This window comes from Gekko japonicus, unplaced genomic scaffold (genome assembly GCF_001447785.1).
Source record: "Gekko japonicus isolate JY-2015 unplaced genomic scaffold, Gekko_japonicus_V1.1 scaffold451, whole genome shotgun sequence".
Classification (NCBI taxonomy): Eukaryota; Metazoa; Chordata; class Lepidosauria; order Squamata; family Gekkonidae; genus Gekko; species Gekko japonicus.
Genome location: NW_015175983.1, coordinates 530286 through 551027, shown reverse-complemented (window position 1 = coordinate 551027; position 20742 = coordinate 530286). Strand labels below are relative to the sequence as shown.

At 44.5% G+C, this 20742-nt stretch overlaps 1 protein-coding gene across 1 annotated transcript in view; it reads right to left on the bottom strand.

Moving 5' to 3' along the window:
- NCAPG (non-SMC condensin I complex subunit G) overlaps positions 1-20742 on the bottom strand; it is a 43868-nt gene that overhangs the window by 20374 nt on the left and 2752 nt on the right. The window contains exons 2-8 of the mRNA XM_015426268.1: positions 18408-18626; positions 17286-17514; positions 15493-15638; positions 13749-13833; positions 10254-10446; positions 5598-5747; positions 3952-4092 (exon numbers count right to left, since the gene is read on the bottom strand). Of these exons, the coding sequence (XP_015281754.1) occupies positions 3952-4092; positions 5598-5747; positions 10254-10446; positions 13749-13833; positions 15493-15638; positions 17286-17514; positions 18408-18626 (1163 nt within the window). The remainder of the gene's footprint in view (positions 1-3951; positions 4093-5597; positions 5748-10253; positions 10447-13748; positions 13834-15492; positions 15639-17285; positions 17515-18407; positions 18627-20742) is intronic.

Here is a 20742-nt window from a genome sequence, read left to right as displayed (position 1 = left end):
AAATTTTCTCCAGACCCGCAGTGGTTGCCCGGGAGGCATCAGCCCCAATAAAGGAGCAGAATTTAGTCCATTTCTGGGCGTAAGACCTGCGCGTGGACTGTTTCCTTGAATTCAAAAGGACATGCTCTATGCGAGCAGAGAATCCCTTGGAAGTATTCGCCACGCCGTCAGCTTCAGTGCTTTCACGTCGTGATGAAGCACCGGGGAGTTGTGGAGGTGAAGTAGGTCTGGAACGACAGGGAAGTGGTAGAAGGTTTTTCGGGACAGGTCGAGGAGGGTGGAAAACCAGGGTTGCCTGGGCCACCAGGGCGTTATTAGTATCACGTGTGCATTGTCCCTGAGGATCTTGCGCACCACCCTGAGGATCAGCGGAAGAGGGGGGAACATATAGAGGCGTTTCTGAGACCATGGGTACAGGAGACCGTCTCCTAATGACTGGGCATCGTACCCTCCTCTGCTGCAAAATAGACGACATGTGTTGTTTTGAGTCGTTGCAAAAACGTCGACTTGGGGAGTGCCCCACAACTGGAAAACTGGGAGCAGGTAATGTGGTCGTATTCCCCACTCGTGAAGACTGAGGCCAGAGCGGCTGAGATGATCTGCCTCTATATTCTGCTCTCCCGGTATGTGAGTTGCCACCAGGAAAACTTCGTTGGCTGTGCAGAATTCCCACAGATGTAGAGCTAGTTTGCATAGACGCCTGGAAACCGTCCCGCCTTGGCGATTTATGTAAGACATTGCCGTAGTATTGTCGGTCAGAATATTGACGCATTTCCCTCTGAGTAGAGGGAGGAAGCTGGTCACTGCATTTTGAACAGCCAGGAGTTCCAGGTAGTTGATATGGTTTTTTCGTAGACTGTGATCCCATGTGCCCCCTATGGAGCATCCCATGGAATGAGCGCCCCAACCAGTCATGGAAGCGTCGGTAGTAAGGACGATTTCCGGGGAAGGGAGGTGAAACGGGGCCCCTTGTAGGAGGTTGGAAGGCACAGTCCACCAGCGGACGGCGTCTCTGACGTAGGATGGGGGAGAGAGGATGACGGCACGTGCCTCCATGTGCGGCTTGTACGATTGGAGGAACCAGAGTTGTAGTTTCCTCATTTTGAGTCTCGCAAACAGTAGCACTGCATTCGTTGCAGCCATGAGCCCTAGAAGCCTCTGGACGTCGTAGGCCGTGACGGTGGGCTGTGTGCACACCCGACAAGCCAGAGCGATTATGTCTTCTGCCCTGTCCGGGGGAAGATAGGCCATGCAGTCTTGGGAGTCGAGTATCGCTCCTATATATTGGATACGCTGGACTGGGGAAAAATGGGACTTGGACGGATTGACTTGAAGGCCCAGTTCGGACAGCAGGGACAATGTGAAGGAGACGTTGGCTTCTAGTATCTGTCTTGACGACGCGACGACCAGCCAATCGTCGATGTAAGGATACACCGAAATCCCCTGGAGCCTCAGGAAGGCCGCGACCACGACCATGGTCTTTGTAAACACCCGTGGGGCACACGACAGTCCGAACGGGAGGGCAGTATACTGAAAATGCTCCCGGCCTATCGCAAACCGAAGGTATTGACGGTGGAAAGGGTGGATTGAAAGATGAAAATAGGCGTCCTGAAGATCCAGGGTAGCCATCCACACATCTTGGCGGAGCAACGGCATGATTTGCTGAAGTGATGTCATGCGGAAACGTCTGTACGCCACATAGAGGTTTAGGCCACGGAGATCCAGGATGGGCCGCAACCCTCCGTCCCGTTTTGGGACAGTAAAATATCGGGAGTAAAACCCCTTCCCTTGGAGGTGTAGGGGCACAGGTTCTATAGCCCCTTTCTGCAGAAGGAGGGAAACCTCCCGAAGGAGGGGTTGGGAGGGAGGTGTACGGACGAAGACTGGTATTTCGGGGTTCTGCTGGAATTGAATCCTGTATCCATTGGTCAAGATGGAGAGGACCCATTGGTCGGAGGTAATAGTACGCCATACATGGAGGAATGGAGAGAGACGGGTCAAAACAAGGCTGGGAGCTGACTCGGGGATAAGGAAGTCAAAAACCCTGCTTGGAGGGTTGTTTAGGTTGTTTGGCACGAGGTTGTTGCTGAGTCGTGCCGAATCTTGGCTTTTGGTAGGTCTGCCTCTGGGATCCGGAGTAATTCCTAGGGCGCCATCTAGGTTCTGGAGATTGGTGCGTCTGATTTCGCCGTTGCCACGGCCTTGGCCATGTGCGGGACCGCTGTGGCTGTCTATTTGAAGAAGACACTCCCAGAGCCCTGGAAGCCTTAATGCTCTTGTCAAGCTCTTGGAGGGAGGTATCGGTGTTGGAATGGAACAAACCGAGACCATCAAAAGGCATGTCTTCAACTTGTGACCTAGTGTCAAAAGGAAGGGCAGTACTTCGAAGCCACGAGTGGCGTCTCAATGCAATGGCGGAAGTCATAGTGCGTGAAGAAGCTTCCAGAACATGCTTAGATGTCGTAAGCTGCTGTTTCGCCACTATGCTGGGGGTCCTGCGCATGCTCAGTGGGACTCGCGCGAAAATCCTTTGAAACATAGCTTGCTACAGCACCGGTCGGGTCAGCGCAGGCGCACTAAACCCATTGGTGTGAAGCACAGAGACCACGAAGAAGATCGGGGCTTAAGCCAGGATTCACCCATCATCTGGAAACCAAATCCCAGTTTCACAATCTAACCACAGTTAAAATAAACCAGGGTTTTTGCATGGCATCTGAACCAACCCAGTAAGTACGATTTGGACATCTGAGTCAAGTTACATTTGTAAGCCGTGCAGCCTTCAGAAATCATACCTGTAACGTATTACATATTTGGTGGACTCCTGGCACAAGGATGCAACCCTTCCTTAACCCCCTAAAGCAGAGGTGTCAAACTCACTTGTGACGAGGGCTGGATCTGACATAAATGTCACTTTGTCAGGGTGGGGCCACATGTGCCATCAAATGTAACACCAGGTACCAGAGATATTTTACCACTGACTGTATGTCAGCTAGCTGCCATTGTCATTCCGGTTCCTGTGTAGTTCCCTTCAGCCCTCCCTCTCTTTCCTTGTTTCTTCAGTATGTTATGTTATGTAGTCCGCGGAACTTGCCAAGGTCGTGCAGTTGGGTGTAGGGGGAGAGCTTTGCCTAGAATGTTTTGGGTATCTTGCATGTGAACTGAACCTGTGTTGACATTTCAGAACGGTTGCGTTCCCATGCATTGGGCGCGAACTGTATGGTCTATTCCCGCCAGCGGGAATTGGACCCATTGGTCCTTCCCTGGTTCAAATGTCTTTATTATGCCTTCCCTGGTTACCTGTAGTTATTCCTAACAATGTCCTGTTCTGGTTACACCAACGCTTTGAAATAAACCTTACTTGCTTTGCAACGTGGAGTTGTTTTTTATGCTTGGGACCCAACACTGTGACCCATCCCCCTCCTCAGCAGAACTCGGGGCCAAACCCACTCTCCTCGCCCCTTATGGTTGCCAACTCTGGGTTAGGCATTCCCTGGAGATCTGGGGGAAGATCCTGCGTTTGGGGAAGGGAGGGACCTCAGCAGGGGGTATAAAATACCCCAATATAGTCCCGGTCCTCATTTGGACTGGTTTCTCCCCAGGTGCTTGCGGGCCAGATAAGAGCCCTGGAAGGCCCGTTCTGGCCCCTGGGCCATAAGTTTGACATGTCTCCTCTCGAGGATTACATTAAAATGAGTCAATTTTATCAGTCAACACTGCGGCCATATTAATTCCGACTGAAGCTGAATTTTGATACAAGATGAAGAGGCAAGGACACTGAATGCGATACGCTTTGAGCAGAGCTACTTCATATTTCCTAAAGCCATTTCAGACCAATTAGCTAATGCAGGACCTGTTTCGATGGAAACGAGGAAGAGCGGGCCACAAAGACCCATTCAGAAGAATGACAAAAAACATCAGTGTCTGCCGCCGCCGCCGCTGAGCTCCAGTTACCTTCCTCCCTCCTCCGTGGTATCCATACAGCCGATCAGAAGAATCAGCTGCCGACCTATAAATTCTTTGGCCATCAGGTGTTCTATACAGGTCATGTCCTCCTTTTCGTCTGGACTGAGAACCGGCATATTCTGAAGGTAACTAAATTAAGAACGAGTGGTTATTTATTTAGTGGGATCGTCTGAGCGATGCCTTTCTGCCCCCCCACCCCCCAAATAATCAGAGACAGGCTGGCCGTTTACCTGGTCTGCTGGCTGCCAGCTCAGGCTCCTCTGCAGCTGCCCGTGCTTCAAGAGGAGGCACCACCAGGAGAGCCCCTCCCCACAGCCAGGGCGGCCTGCAATGCCCGCAGAGCAGGTCAGGAGAGGCAGCCACTGTCCTCATGCCCAGACCGCCCCGCTCCTGTTCCGCATGAGGAGGGCAAGGGAGGCACAAGGTGAGGCAGCAGAGGCTGACGCTGTTGCTCTAGGACAACCCTCCTCTGGTGAGAAAGAGGCTACGAGGAAGGACCCCATTACATGAGCCCATTGGGCGATGCAGGCTCCAGGGGCCATTTTGGTCTCCCAGTCCACCCCCTGCTACAGATCCTAGATTAACTTTACTGGGCCGGAGGTCAACAACTAACACCATTGACTCAGTCCTGCCTAGGTAACCAATGCTGCCTCAAATCTCCACAGATTCCCACTGGACTCAGACTTAGTTCTCACATCTGTTGTTACCTCCTTTATTAGCTGTATGCCAACCTGCTGCTATTTACATGTCTTACCAAATGTGTTATTCCAGTCTTAGCTGTATTTATTGCTCACTTGTGCATCTTGACTCTAATCAGCTCTTCCTGGCAACATGTAATATTTGAGGAAATCTGCTTCTTTGTATCTGTAGGAGTGTACATCTACACACGCTAAGTCTCTCAGTTCTCGCTTATACCCAGAATCTCCAGTAGACTCAGGAAGAGGAGGAGCTGCTTTCTTGTGCAATTGAGGCCAAGACACTTTGGTGGAGGGGATCGTGGGAGCTCAGGAGTTCTGGGCCGCAGCGGGCTATGCTGATCTACGCTAATTTCGGCATCACCCCCTCAATTCCTATATGTAATGATTGAAGTAATTCTGTTTCAATGTATCTGAGGAAGTGTACGTGCCCATGAAAGCTCACACCTTGAATAAAACTTTGTTGGTCTTAAAGGTGCCCCCACTAGACTCTAACTTTGTTCTGCTGCTTCAGACTGACACGGCTACCTGCCTGGATCACAGTACTCCACACAGTACTACATGCTGCAGCAGTGACGTCTTATGCTGCCTTAGTTTCTAAATGAGTTCTCTTAAAAGAAATCCCTGAGCCTTGCAAAACCACTTGGGAGTTTGAAAAAATCCCTCAGATGAGCCTTCCAAAACCTTTACCCACCCTGCCTGTACCGGAAGAGCCTCTCTCAAACTGATCCAGTGCTTTTAACACCACTTTGCCCAACTTTGCTGTTTCGGCATCTTCCTCCTTTAGAAGCATTTTGGAAAGCAAGCTGAAGGGCTGGTTTTTCACAGAAGAGGACAGCAATCCAGTAAACTCAGCTGCAAGGAAGAACGATAACTACCCAAGGAAAAGCAGAGTGAGCTTATCTATAATTTTGTGACTTAACAAACGCATGAATTTACCTTAACACATAATCTGCGTAGACAGCAGGTTCTGGCAGAAGGTGCTCTAAAAACTCCTCTCCTTCTTCTCCTTTGGATTTTAGGTACTCACAAAGAGCCCTCCAGAATAAAGCATTCTCAACAGTTAGTTTCTCTACTGGAATTACTTTCCTTTAAAAAGCAAATAAATAAATAAAAATCACCTCACCATGCACATATTTCACATTATCACCAAGGGAAAACACACAGTCAAGTTTCATTTTACCAGTTAAGAAGCAGCGATTTTTAGAAGGAAGTCAGTGCATTTGTGAAATCCAAGATTCACTTTACAATTCAGAAACTGCAGAAGGGCTAATAAGCTGCTGAAATACGTTGCACTGTCTTCTCAACCTTAATGAACTATGGACAAGAGGAGGTTGACGGGTCTGTCTTTAAATATCTGAAACGCTGTCACTTAGAGGAGGGCAGGGAGCTGTTCCTGTTAGCAGCAGAGGACAGGACTTGCAATAATGGGTTTAAATTAAAGGGTGGAAAAATACTGGTTGGATATTAGGATTTTTATTTTTTTTACAGTAATAGTAGTTTGGCAGTTGAACCAGCTGCCTAGGGAGGTGGTGAGCGCCACCTCACTGGCAGTCTTCAAGCAGTGGCTGGATAAACAGTCGTCGGGATTGTTTTCAGCTGATCCTGCACTGATCAGGGAGTTGGGCTAGATGGCCTGTAGGGCCCCTTCCAAGTCTATGATTCTATGCCAAAGATGGCGGTACTGAAACAGTCACTTAAGGCACAGATGTTCCCATTTCTGCTACCACAGAGTTACCAGCAAGAACATTTCATTTAAGCAAAGGACTAGGATGCTCATTCAAAATATTTCCAGTGCTACATGGTAACAGTCTGCAGGCTCAAAGGCCCCTACATCACTAAGCATGATCACCCCATTTATTCCCAGTTAAGGAAATTTCAATATAAACTATATCGCATACACAGGCGCGCGCACAAGCCAGTTCCCAGTTTGTTTGTTTGTTTGTTATTTTTTGCTATTTGTATCCCACCCTACTCTGCAAGCGGGTTCAGGGTGGCTCACATCACATCATCCAAGACAATTTGAAACATCAGTAATCGACATCATATAAATAAGATTAACATTTAAATAAATGATCTAAGTTCCTAACTGAGAGTTAGGCAATTGGTGTCATTCAATGTACATTTGTCCCCATGCTAGAAAAGCGATGCATCAGGGTGGATTAAGCTGAGCGCCAATAATATGAAAGTGCCACGGGCGGTTGATGCAGGGGAGACCAATGATATTTGACGTCTGCTGCCTCAACCAAAGGCCTGGAGGAACAGCTCCGTTTTACAGGCCCTGCAGCATTGCAACAAATCCCGCAGGGCCCTGAGCTCAATTGGTAGCATGTTCCACCAGGCAGGGGCCAGGGCCGAAAAAGACCTGGCCAAGGCAAGACGGATGTCTTTCGGGCTGGGGGACTACAAGGCGGTGCTGGTCAGCGAAGAGCAAGACTCTGCCGGGGCATATATGGGGAGAGGCAGTTTTTTTAAAAAAAAATCTTCTATTACAATTCATACATATAACTATATTTACAAAGATGAAATGAAAAATGAAAAACAATAGCAATATACCATAACCGGTAAATTCACTCAACTTTTGAATGGATAAATGCCATATTGATTCAGGTTGCTGTACAACTTTCCCATTTCTGTGAAGTCTGAGCCTAAGATTCCAGAAAACAAATCCTCTAAACAGCCAAGTTCTCTCCCTCCATTTGCTCCTTAACCCCTCTCAACTTGAGAGAGAGTCTTCTACTTTCATTGTCTAGTTCTTCCAATGTATTTAGTTCAATAATTTTGTCATTTCTATGGCTAATAACCTTATTAACAGTACTTTTTGTTTTGAATATCTCAGATTTATTCCATTCAGGTCCTTCAATTCTTTTCAACTCTATAGGATTCTTTTCCCCATTAAATTGAATTCTTTTTTATGGATTCCACATTACTAATACCATTACTGACTTTTCAAACTTTATTATTTTTTCTTCAGATGTATTGAATTCAGTTTTAAGATATATATATCTCAGCTACTTATACCTAAACTTATATAACAAAGCTACAGCATTTAAACTCAAAGAAAAGTCTACAAATACCACCACAATTATTTTAGAACATTACCAATAACTTACACTTTATTAGTAGCTAGAACTATCACCACAGACTAGAAACTGGGGAGTACTAGGAAGGAAACTGAAAACAAATCAGATAGTACCATAAAACCCCTGAATAAATCTATGGTGCGGCCTCATTTGGAATACTGTGTACAGTTCTGGTCACTGCACCTAAAAAAAGATATTATAGCATTTGAAAAGCTGGAGAAAAGGGTGACTAACATGATTAATGTGATGAAATACTTTCCATAGAAAGAAAAGTTAAAGCTAGGCCTCTTTAGCTTGGAGAAAAGACTGAGGGGGTGACATAATAGAGGTTTACAAAATTATGCCTGGGATAGAGAAGGTAGAGAAAGACGTACTTTTTTCCCTCTCTCACAATACAAGAACTCGTGGGAACTCAATGAAATTAATGAGCAGTAAGCTTCAAACAGATAAAAGGAAGTATTTCTTCACCTGAAGAGTAATTAATGTGTGGAAATCACTGCCACAGAAAGTGGTGGCGGCTACAAGCATAGACAGCTTAAACAGGGGACTGGATAAACATATGGAGCAGAGGTCCATCTATGGCTATTAGCCACAAGATCTAGGTAGAAGACTCTGTCTGCGGCAAGTAATGCTCTGTCTTCTTGGTGCTTGGGGGGGGTCAACAGTGGGGCTTCTGGCCCCACTGGTGGACCTCCTGATGGCACCTGGGTTTTGGCCACTGTGTACAGAGTGTTGACTGGATGGGCCATTGGCCTGATCCAACATGGCCTCTCTTATGTTTTTAAACAAGGAAGTTAGCAGTTTAGTTAAAGGCAGGTGAAGAACAAGATCTCAGTACAGCTAACAATCACCTCTCTGAAGGAGAGAAAAAACAAAAAAAGGTCAGCGGTTCAGATTTTGGTTCGTGCCAAAATGTGATAACCCACTGGTGTCACACTTACGGTGTCGCCCGTGGCACGGCACAGGCTGCTGCTTGGAGATGTAGCTGAGGTGCCAGAAATGTGCCTCAGAGTGCAGTCCAGGTAGGCTGCGCTTCGACCTAAGCCAGTTCCCAAAGCTGTCCCACTCAGTTTACACTTGAGCGTGACTGAGATCACCAGTGGGGTAGTACAGCTGCTCAGCTTCAACAGAACAGAGCAAGAGGGCTACAGTCTAAGACGCGGGTGAGGAAGGAGCAAAGCTTAGTCCACTTCAGAACTGCTGCCTCATCCTCAGCAGTGCCCCTGCCCTCTTTTCTCACCTGCCATAGCAGCTCTGGGAGCATCTCCTCCCACAGGTACATTCTGTTCCCTTGGGGAGTGGCCGTGGCTCAGTGGAAGAGCATCTGCTTTGTATACAGAAGGTCCCAGGTTCAATCCCCGGGCCCTCCAGTTGAAGGGACCAGGTAGGAGCTGATGGGAAAGACCTTTCTCTGCCTGAGACCCTAGAGAGCCGCTGCCAGTCTTAGACAAGACTGACCTCGATGGACTGATGATCAGTGTTCCCTCTAAACTGAGTTAGTGTGAGCTAGCACACAGTTTTTTTAGCCTCCGGCTCACAGATTTCGATCGTAGCTCAGGAAGGACGGCTCCAGAGCAAATTTAATTTATGCCATAGCCAAATCACTCCCTCACAGCTTTAATGCCAGTAGCTCACCAAGTAGAACTTTTGCTCGCAAGACTCCACAGCTTAGAGGGAGCATTGCTGGTGATCTGATTCAGTATAAGGCAGCTCCAATGGACAGGGCTATCCTCCTCCTCCTCCAGTGGCATTCACTTTGCCATCCTCTGTCCTAGCAAGTCTCGTATAGCCACTTACGACACTGATCATCTGTCCAGAGGCGCTCCCTGCTAGTTAACTGGATGCCTTTTGATCAATGCTATTTAAGATAGGCTAGGGAATCTTCTGCCCAGGAATTCCAGTTGCATTTTATTGATACCTGAAAAACTATTGCAATGCTGCTTGGAAATTCTTCAGCACAGCAACACTCAAATATGGGGTATTTCACAAGTACCTGGAATAATGCCCTGGACGTAGATCCCCATTTCCATCCAAAACACTTTAAATGTTTTAAATTGTTTCATCATACTATTATTTATTAACTCTTGACTTATTTTTAAGATTGTATTCTATTGGTTGATGTGAGCCGCCCTGAGCTTGCGTCTGGGAAGGGCGGGATAGAAATCGAAATAATAAATAAAATAAATAACAATCAAAATTAAATAAAAGTTAAGCAGGTGTTCTTGATTTACCTCGGTACAGTAAAGAACAGGACAAAGTTTGAGTCCAGTGGCACCTTTAAGAACCACAAAGTTTTATTCTGGGTATAAGCTTTCACAAAAGCTTATAACCAGAATAAAACTTTGTTGGTCTTAAAGGTGCCACTGGACACAAACTTCATTCTGCTGCTTCAGACCAACATGGCAACCCAATTGAACAATAAAGAACAATTCCGTTTTACCCAAGTTCAAAACACCCTGAAGTTAAAATCTGGATGCTGGCAAGCGGATTTTTTTTTTTTTGTCAGACTTACCTTTCACCGAGGTCTGAAAATTTTTTAATCAAGTCACTGCAGGGAGACAGTGAAAACATGGCATTGAGGGCTGAAACCCCTACATCGGGGCAACACTCCACATCCAGCCGATGAAGCAATTCCAAGGCGTTCCCCTCGGCCAGACGCAGCCAGGCCTGCAGAAGTTGCTTCTCCACTACTCCCTTTACGGCATCTGTTGAGCAGAGGAAATTCAGCTCAGAGTGGAACTGCCCCAAATGCTCCATTTAAGTATTTCTGCAGAGCACTGAACATTCCAGTGATTACCCAGTTGTGTCTTTTAAGAATAAATAAACAGTACACAAACACTTTACCAAAAAATGAGTATTTAACAAGCAAGGCTTCCTGAAATGGCTAATATTTTGCTTTGAAATGCCTTGTGCGTCTTATTCTGCTGTGCCTTCACTCCCTCTTCACATTGTTCCTAAATCCTGGCTCTCTGTAATGGACCCCTGCTTCTTCTCTGTGAGGCAGATTTTCCCAACAAAACACCGACTGACCAGCCTCTTAGTAGTGTATTTGAATGATAGAATTATAACTTTCTGCATGTTCCATCCTGTGACAGAGTATTTGGCTTTTGCCCAGGTCAGAGATTTACTGCAGCTCAGTAGGAGCCCTCTTACAAATCCCTTTGGAAATGGCACTTGACATGAAGTAAAGTTCAAGCAGAAAGGTTGATTTTATTGAACAGGCACAGTTGGTTTAAGAATAGGCAGGGCATGAGAAAACTGAGGTAAATTTTGCTGTATTTACGAATGATATTTTGAACAGGAAACAGAGTATAGTTGAAGCTTATCTTCTTAGAGACTCGGTTTTTAACTGAGAGGTTTGTTTGTTTTGGAGATTTCTTTCAGCGATACTGCGTCTTTCATAAAGTTTCATAAAACTATCTTAGTTTCCAGGAAGTTAGTACTTTCTTCCTGTATTTAAATACTTCCCTTGTGGGATTATAACTTTCCCTTTTTTTCCCCTCTTGAGGAGTCTAAGACCATTTCCCTTTTCACACAAACCAGGGGAACCTTCTGAGTTGAACCTTCTGAAAAACTGGGTAAGAAATATACTCTTTCTAGGAGCGATAATACTTTTCTGTTTGGCTAGACTGGCAGTTTTCAACCTTCTCTGTCAAACCTAAACTCCAGTTCTGGAGACCGTGAATAAATAGAATTCAGACAGGAATTCAGACACTTAGACTTTTAAGTTCTGATTTCTGAAGTTTTCCTCAATTGTGTTGGTACACAATAAGGGCAAGGAGTTGTGTCCCTTCATTTCTCAAGTGACTTGTCTGTTTCTCTCAGACTGACACACACACACTCCTCCTGACTGGCAACTGCCAAGCCAAAGTCCAAACTAACTCCCTCTGACCAGACTGACAAGACTTGTTAAAACTCTCCTCAGTTGGCACTGACCAGTCAGAGAGAAGGGGGGGGGTGCGTGCAGGCGGCAGCCTGTCAATCAAACTGGGCTTTACAGTGAAGCATTAACCCCTAGTCTCCCAGTTCTCCACTTTTGATGCACTAAGCATCCTGCTTTTCGAGGTCAGTTTGTCACACTCTCTCTTACATGACTTGCAAGATGCTGCCCATTTTCACTGGCTAACTTCCAACATGTTTCCAGAGGATTTTAACTAGTGGTAATGGCTTTGCTTGTTTTTATACTGGTTCCCTGTATTTTACACACTTTTTGAGATTGCTGTCATCTGCGTTACTGTAACCTGACTGGGGCAATTTGTTGGGAAAGCTGGGATAAGAATGTATTCAGTAAAATAAACTGTGTGGTAGGAAAGAGGTCTAGGCCTGGGAAAGAGCTGGATTCTGGCAGAAAATATGCATTTTGTCAATAACATGGTGGGCATACACAAAGTCTCACATAAGGAACATTAGCAAATATTGCAGCCTGCACATGTCTGTGTTTAATCAAAAGAACATCCAACTGGTTTCAGTGACACAGTCTCAAGCAGACATGCACAAAATATCAATATGTGGTCTTGTTTCAATGTATCTGAAGAAGTATGCATGGACATGAAAGTTCATACCCAGAATTAAACTTTGTTGGTCTTAATGATGCCACTGATCTGACCTAAACCACCCCCTGCCCCTGTGGACAGTCTGTTAGGGTCAGTCACAACAATCACACAGGGTTCTACAAGCCTGAGGAAACCTTCAGGTATGCAGAAAAATCTTACTGTCAAAAAATTATTTGGAGGCAACAGTGTTAAAAAAAGCAACCTCTGCATATGAACATGTCACAAAATGTTTGATTCTAGGCACATAAACACATGAAACTACCCTGTATTGAATCAGACCACTGGTCCACAACAGTCTGTATTGTCTATTCAAACTGGCAGCTAGGGTTGTGCACACACACACAAAAATATAATGGTATTTTTCAGGTTCGGGTGTATTGAACCCCAAAAATATTGGTATTTCCTAATGTTCCTGAATACCAATATTCTGATTCGGAAAATTACTGGGATTGCCAATTTTTTGGGCTTGGCATTTAAAGGGACGATCCCTTCAAATGTGTTAGGCTTTTCCTACCCCGTGGTTTAAACCACCGGCCAGGAGAAGCTGGCCTCAAGGTTTGCGTGCGGCAGAAGGTCTTTCCCCGCCACACACAGCCCTGGCTGGGAGGTTTCTCCTGCCCTGCAATTTAAACCACGGGCCAGAAGCTGCGATTTGGTATTGCCGTGCCAAGCCAAATAAAAGCCAAATAATATTGGCTTTTATCTAGATTCTCTATACTGGTAGCCAATTACAGATTAGAGAATCCCATTCAGTTTAGGAAATACCCCGAAAATACTGATAAGGTCTGTTTCAGGTATTTATTCGGCTTGGTAAATACCAAACTGCAGTGTCTCTCCAGGATCTCAGGCAGGCAAATGAATGACTTTGGCTCAGTGGCAGAGCATCTGCTTGGCATGCAGAAAGTTCCAGATTCAATCCCCAGCATCTCCAGTTCAAAGGACCAGGGAGTAGGTGATGTGAAAGACCTCTGCCTGAGACCCCGGAGAGCTACTGCCAGTCTGAGTAGACAATACTGAATTTGATGGACCAAGGGTCTGATTTGGGATAAAGTAGCTTCATGTGCTCATAGCCCCTTTCACATCACCCGCTGCCTGATCCTTTAACTGGAGATGCCAGGAATTGTACCCAGGGCCTCCTGCATACCATGCAGATGCTCTACCACTAAGCTATAGCACCTCACGACTTTGGTCTGCCACAGCAACCCATAATGAAGCAGTGAAAATCACAGGGACGAGTTCATGACATCAACAGTGGGCCTGAGCAAGGGGAGGAAGAAACGAGGGCAAAGGGGGAATTGCGGTTTCTCTTCCCCCGTGATACTTTGTGGGTCCCCCCTGTTCATATTTTCAAGTAGCATCCAGGCAGCTCACTAGAACTAAAAACCTAAGAAACACTTGAAAAAGTAGATTAAAAAAGGCAGACAGCAACAAAATAAAAATTAAGAATCTCTCACCTGATCGATCATTAAGCCCTTGCTGCAGAAGTCTGACTCTCTGAGCTATTGTCAAAGCTTTCATATGAACCTTTTCGGCCAGAACCTTTTTTAAAAAAAACACACACAGAGGCCTCAGTGCTTGGTGAACAATTCATTTCTATAAACCAGAGCAAACAACTTTTAATGATATCTAGGCTCCTAGTAAAGGTGACTGACACTCTGTGTTCAAGACTTTTCAAGCATCTTTCCACAATATGAAATGCAATAGGTACTTCCCAGCTGCTGGGTCCAAATACACCACTGAAACTGTAGTTGATACTGGGCTGTCTGTCTCTCACGCACACATAACACCTCATCTGTATTTTGTTGCATAATTTGGGAATGGAAACAGGCCGAAAGTCAAAGGAAAGGGTCAAGAACCATTGAGGTTGGATCGTTTGTACTTGTTCCAAGGAGCCCCAACAAGTAGCTTCTCACTTCTGCCCCCACAACGTCAACTCCAAAACCTTCAGAGAACCATTCATTGATAACCCCCATGTTCTCCTTCAATGTCCCTTTTATTTGGTGCCCCGCCAGGATCTTTTGTACCCTACATTAGCTCAATTCTCAGAGATTCCTGACGATTTTAAGGTTCTGTTTTTACTTGATAATCCAGATACGGAAATAACAGAAATAGTAGCAAGGTTTCTTCTTAGTGCTATGGCGATACGCTCTGATAAGTAACCACCAGTGTTCCCTCTAAGCTGAGTTAGTGTGAGCTAGCTCACAGTTTTTTAGCCTCTGGCTCACAGTTTTTTGCCTTAACTCAGGAAGGATGGCTCCAGGGTAACCTAATTTATGCAGTAGCTACATCGCTTGCTCACAACTTTCATGCCAGTAGCTCACAAAGTAGAATTTTTGCTCACAAGACTCCACAGCTTAGAGGGAACATTGGTAACCACTAGGGTTTTTCTGTTTTTATGCTGTTTTCCTGCGCTGTAGCTCCAATTTTACCCTATATTGATTTGCATTTTCTGATCTATATTTAACCTGATCGCCTATTGTATGCATATACATATGCCAGTAAAGGCTTGTCAAAGCAATATATTAGTTGATAACTGGTTTTTGGCACAAGGCAAAATGTTTTACTCTTGCCACTCATTTTGCTGACATCCTTGGGGAAGAAGGAAGCTGCCACTGATATAGACAGGATATTTTTACAGCTGGATCAGGGCCACAGTATTTAGCAGTGAATAAACCGTGCTCTTGTAATGTCGATGGACAACTGAAAACATGGGGGGGGGGGGGGGGAGGCCCAAAACAAAATCCAACCATATAACCCTTTAAAATTGACTTAATGTCTTACCCCCGGCATACCTTGGGGCTATAAAACATGATTTCCAAAGCTGTTCTGACCAACAGCTCTGAATTCCCATGCAACCTGTCAGAGTTAAGGCACACACTTCCTCTTAAATAATAAATTTTAAAAAATAATAATACTTTTCCTGGTCCGCCGCCGCCACCAAAAAAGAAAGTAACTGCCAGCCTGGAGAGGAAACAGAGCATGAAGAAAGCAGAGTGTGTCTTGATACAGTGATTCTGAACAGTTGCCAGGGGGATGTTCTGATCAGAGCTGAGAAGTTCTGACCAAAATTTTTTCAAGACTCTTATGCCAAGCAGTCTCTACATGAAGATATTTTACCCTAGAGAGAATCTGACTGAGTTCTGCAGTTGTTCCGCTACATTTTCAAAAACTCTCAGTTATTGGCAGAAACCTGTTCACCTGGTATGCTAGTTTCCTGACTGCTTCTTTGACATCCATGGTACGGCCAACAATTTTGGACAGAGTTTTAGCTGACGGACCAATGCAGGACAACACGGCACGCCTGACTTCTGAATTGGAGTCACTCTCAATCAAACTGCAGTAAACTGAAAAGGAAAAGGTCTTGGTGTGCAGCTGGAAAACTAAACAATGCGACTTTTAAAAAAAGGGAAACAAAATGGGATCCTGACACACTTCGGAGTACTCATATTAGAAGAACTGTCCCTACAGTACTCAAGGATGCATCTGGGAGCCACGGCCAATCAGGACGTTCCAGCATGCTCTGCAAAAGTTCTGAAGACAAAGCATCTCTGTCCATCACATCTCACATACCTGCTATGTGAAACACTGAGGAACAGCAATATAGCAACAGCAAACAGGCTGCCATTTTTGGAAAATAGACTAAGTATACTGATGAATACCCATCTTGTATTAGGAAGACATAGAAGAAGAAGAGGTTGGATTTATACCCCGCCCTTCACTACCCAAAGGAGTCTCAGAGCGGCTTACAAACTCCTTTCCCTTCCCCTCCCCACAACAGACACCCTGTGAGGTAGGCGGGGCTGAGAGAGCTGTGACAGAAGCTGCTCTTTTTCAAGGACAGCTCTTATCAGAACTACAGCTTGCCCAAGGTCATCCAGCCAGGTGCAAGTGGAGGAGTGGGGAATCAAACCCGGTTCTCCCAGATTAGAGTCCGCGCACTTCACCACCACACCAAACTGGCTCATAAAAGCTGACCATGAGAACTGGGCCATGATGGCTTTTTGTTTCCTTTGAATTTAAAAGGCCAAAAATATCTTTGAGAGAGTTAGTTCTGAAATCTGAACACTAAATACTTTTAGCCAGGATTTTTATTTGCATCTTATAGATCTAAAGGCCCAGGGGGAAAAACAGAAAATACCCAGCCTCTTCCCCAAGGACCCCCCCCCTTCAGTTTTTCTGTTGGAGACTGTTTCTGTCCAATGGAGAACAGGAGTGCTTTTTTTTGGGGGGGGGACTCCTATGGATTATTTTCTTCTTTGGAACAATGGAAATGGTTTTTCTCACTCTCAAAATGTAGAGCAAGAAAAGAAATCTGAATATTATTCAATTTGACCAAAAGGAAAACTGGGAAGTTTGGGGGAACACTGAAAAAATGTCTATGATTTTTTCCCCTCTTTTGGCCTAAGGGGAATGTTTTTTAAGGCAAAGTTTTATTTAAAATGTGTTGCAAGAACATTTTTATGCAAGATGATCTACAGCATTAGATATTGGTAATTCCTATATCTATTGTAGACATATACAACGTATTTTCAAGAATGTATTGTTTAAATATGAATAGTTTTGGCAACAACATAATATATTATTGAAGAGTTCAATGTTTGCAATGTTGTAACTATCCTGAGATTCAAAAATGCTAGTAATCCTACATACTGTGAATGTATAAGAGTGCTCCTGTCAAATTAATACATACAAATTAATACTTCAGAATTCGTTTCCTGCATTCAAATTTTTACTTTTTCCGACCTCTCAGATGGCAAGTTAAGATATCTGTGCTAAGGTAGCATAGAGTGCAGCTACCTTAGTTTGCAACTCTCTCAAGTATTCAGTATATTTTTCTTATAGAAAACAATATTTACCATTTTAAATTCCATACATTTTCCAAATTGTACAATTTTAAACTTGAAAAATTAACAACTGATTTCAGTGAAACTTTTTAAAAAGAATCTCAACAGTTTAAAGGCACACCACTGAATGAAAGATCAACAACATACCATTAACTACAGGGCAATCACTGTCCTTCGGATCTTGAAGTCTGGCCAGTGCCAGCACAGCTTGGATTCTCACATTCGGAACACGGTCTTTCACTCGAACTAGCATGGCACTGTTAATTTTATCAAACAGCTCATCTTCAATCTGAGCGTTCTCTGGAAGGCTCCCCAGAAGTTTATTAATGAGCTGGCACACTCGAAATCTAACTCCTTTGCTGTTAGCGTTATGACACTTCAAACAAGAAGAAGAAAAAAGGAGGGAGACCAGAAGGACATCTTTACCATTGCTTTCCTGTTCATGAGTTTTCATTATTTATAAATATGTATTCCGTGTGTGTGTGTGTAAAAATTCCTTAGGTCCACATTTAATATGAATTTACATCTCTTAATACCAAATTTGATCTTGATGTGGATAGCCCAGGCTACCTCAATCTCATCAGATCCTGGAAGCGAAGCAGGGCCAGCCCTGACTAGTATTTGGATGAGATTTCTCCAAGGAATACCAGGGTGGTGACACGGAGGCCGGTAACGGCAAACCACCGCTGAACATCTCTTGCCTTCAAAACTCTATGGGGTTGCCATAAGTCAGCTCTGACTTGATAGCAAAAAAATAATACTCAAATTTACTCATCGATTGGGGGGGGGGATCTCAATTTTTCTAAACTACTGTCTTGACAGAGATAAGCTTAGGAGACATAAACTAGAGGTGCTAAACACATGTGCCTCTGTTCCTAAAGCTGCTACCTAAACATAGCAGCTACAGCTACTGCACACTAATATGCAATACCACTCAGTGAATGCACTAAGAGTCCCCAGTCACCGGGGTTCACTACAGAACTCCTGGTCAAAGTAATAGTCATTCATAATGGAAGTTCTGATAGAGGGTTGGGTGCCAATCAGTTTATGCCTATGCTTTTCTTCTGGGGGGAGGGGAGAGCGAACATTCTATCCTAAGTGATGTTATCCAATAATACTGAATACTGAGTTTACATTACTGTTAAGAACACAATGTAAGAACATATATACCATTTCTAAGCAGATTCATATAACATCTGTTGGCTAATAATGTCACAAAGGGAAATGATCTTCCCACTGCTGGTTTTAGGACTGTACTGTTTAAGGTACCTCAAGAAGAAAGTTGAACAAATAATTCAGGAACGAATTTTCCACTTCCTCCTCCTCCTCTTTGTCTTCAATGGCATCTTTCTCGGGCTCATAGAAGCAAACCAAAAACTTGGCCACAAAATTGATCACTTGTTCTACTGCAGGTTCCCGTTTGTAGATTATCATGACATACTTAAGGTAATGAACAAACTCCTTGTGAAAATGGATCTTGTCCTGCAACTAGAAGTAACGTTTACACAGTGAGCAACACAAGCTCACCAGCCCAAACAGACATGGATTAGAGGAGGCACCAGTTGGTACAGGGCAGACCCAAATGATGTTAATGATCCATCAACGTGACATCAAATGATACTCTTCCATCAAGCAAAACCTTGCTTCCTGTTGAGGGATTCTACTCTTTTGTGAGTACTGGGAAAACCCAAGCTGTGGCTCAAATTCTGAAATATTCAACCCATGATGAGACCCAAATTGTGTTGCTGGTTCCTAAATAACAAATGCTGATGCCTAAGAATTTGATACTTGTTTGCAGTGTCTTACAGGACACTAGCAACACAATCCCACACAGGGCTGTTCCAGAAGACTAAGACTACAGATTTCTGTGGGCTTAGGCTGGAGCAATTCTGCAGTGCACAAAAATGCAATCGATGCTGTGTTAATAGGAATGCTTTTACTCTTAGACACAACTCAGATCAGAGTCAGCAGAAAGCCATACTCTAACACATCCACTATGTGATGGATTAATGACCCAAAGTTTGATCTCCCTGAAAGACTGATGTAATGTGGCCCACCTGCTTCTAGAATTCATTAGCATATTATCAAACAGGTTAGATTTTGCTGAAATGTGAAAGATTACCTGTATGTTTACTCAAAGAACACTTTGGAAGTTCCTCCATTTTTTGAACATGTTATCCTGCTCCATACCAGATTACATCCCTCACCCGTCATCAAGCAGAAACAAGCAGATTTTCAAACGCCTTCTGCACACTGTTTATTTTAAGTACATTTTGAGGAATTCAACACATCAGTAAACAAGATCACCACCCTACATTAACAACACCACGCGTTTCTGGGCTAAGGTGGAAAGAGCAAGTTGAAAATTAGTTATTACAGTTTGCTCAAGGACAAGATGACCTAGAAAAGTAAACCCTGTGAGCTGACAAGAGCAGAACACACCTGAGAGGTTTAGCAGTCAGTTCTTCCGACACAAAAGGCTTCTTTCACCTCTGATCAACAGCTGCAGTTAAATATAAGCCCCAAGCAGACTCGAAGCAGTCACTCATTGAATAACCTATGGCAACTAAAAACACTGCCAGGAGATCAAGCCAGAAACATTTTGTAAAATGGAAGAGTTGGTTTTCTACTCCCACCATAAGTGACAAAAACATCTAATAATTTTTTTTTTAATCAATGACAAAATCAGACTTATGCAGGCGGGGGGACTAAAGTGTTTTTGCACATGACTCACCGTTCTAGACTTATGGCCCTGGGTCAAACCTCTTCTCAGCAGTGAGCGCACAAGGCAGACTTAGACAAGCCACAGTTCTTACAGTCTCAGCTCTCTGTACGTAACACGAGTACAACCCCTGGCCTACCTTGTACTTAGATAATTGTGAAGCACTTTGAACATCCAGGAAAAGTTATATAAAGGCTAAGTAGAACAAAGTTTGAGTCCAGTGGGGGCACCTTTCAGACCAACAAAGTTTTATTCAAGGTATAAGCTTTCGTGTGCACGCGCACTTCCTCAGACATGGTGACGTTGAACTTACCAGTCCATACATATAAGGCAAAGGTTGAACAGTGAATTAGCATGCAGTATAATGAAATGTTTTAACAGATGCAAAGAGGAATAACAAGCTAAATTTATAAGGTCTCCACAGTTTGGATTCAATTCGGGCAGGGGGGACAGTTAGGCAAATGAATATATCAAAATTGGCAATAGGTGTCTAAATGCATCCTTGTTAATTGTGGAGAGCTCAGAGGTTAAGACACTGAGCTGCCGACCGGAAGGTCGGTAGCTCAGCAGTTCGCGACCCAAGTGCTGCATGATGGAGTGAGCTCCCGTCTCTGACCCCAGCTCCTGCCAACCTAGCGGTTCAAAAGCAAGAAATCGCAAGTAGATAAATAGGTACCGCTTTGGTGGGAAGGTAACAGCGTTCTGTGAGCCTCGGCGTTTAGTCATGCCAGCCACATGACCATGGAGAAGTCTTTGGAAAACACTGGCTCTTCGGCTTGGAACCAGAGATGAGCACCACCCCCTAGAAGTGGATTTAACTGGCTTTCGAGCAAGGGAAACCTTTACCTTTAAGAGCAATCAGCCGAGACCCTGCTGCTCTCG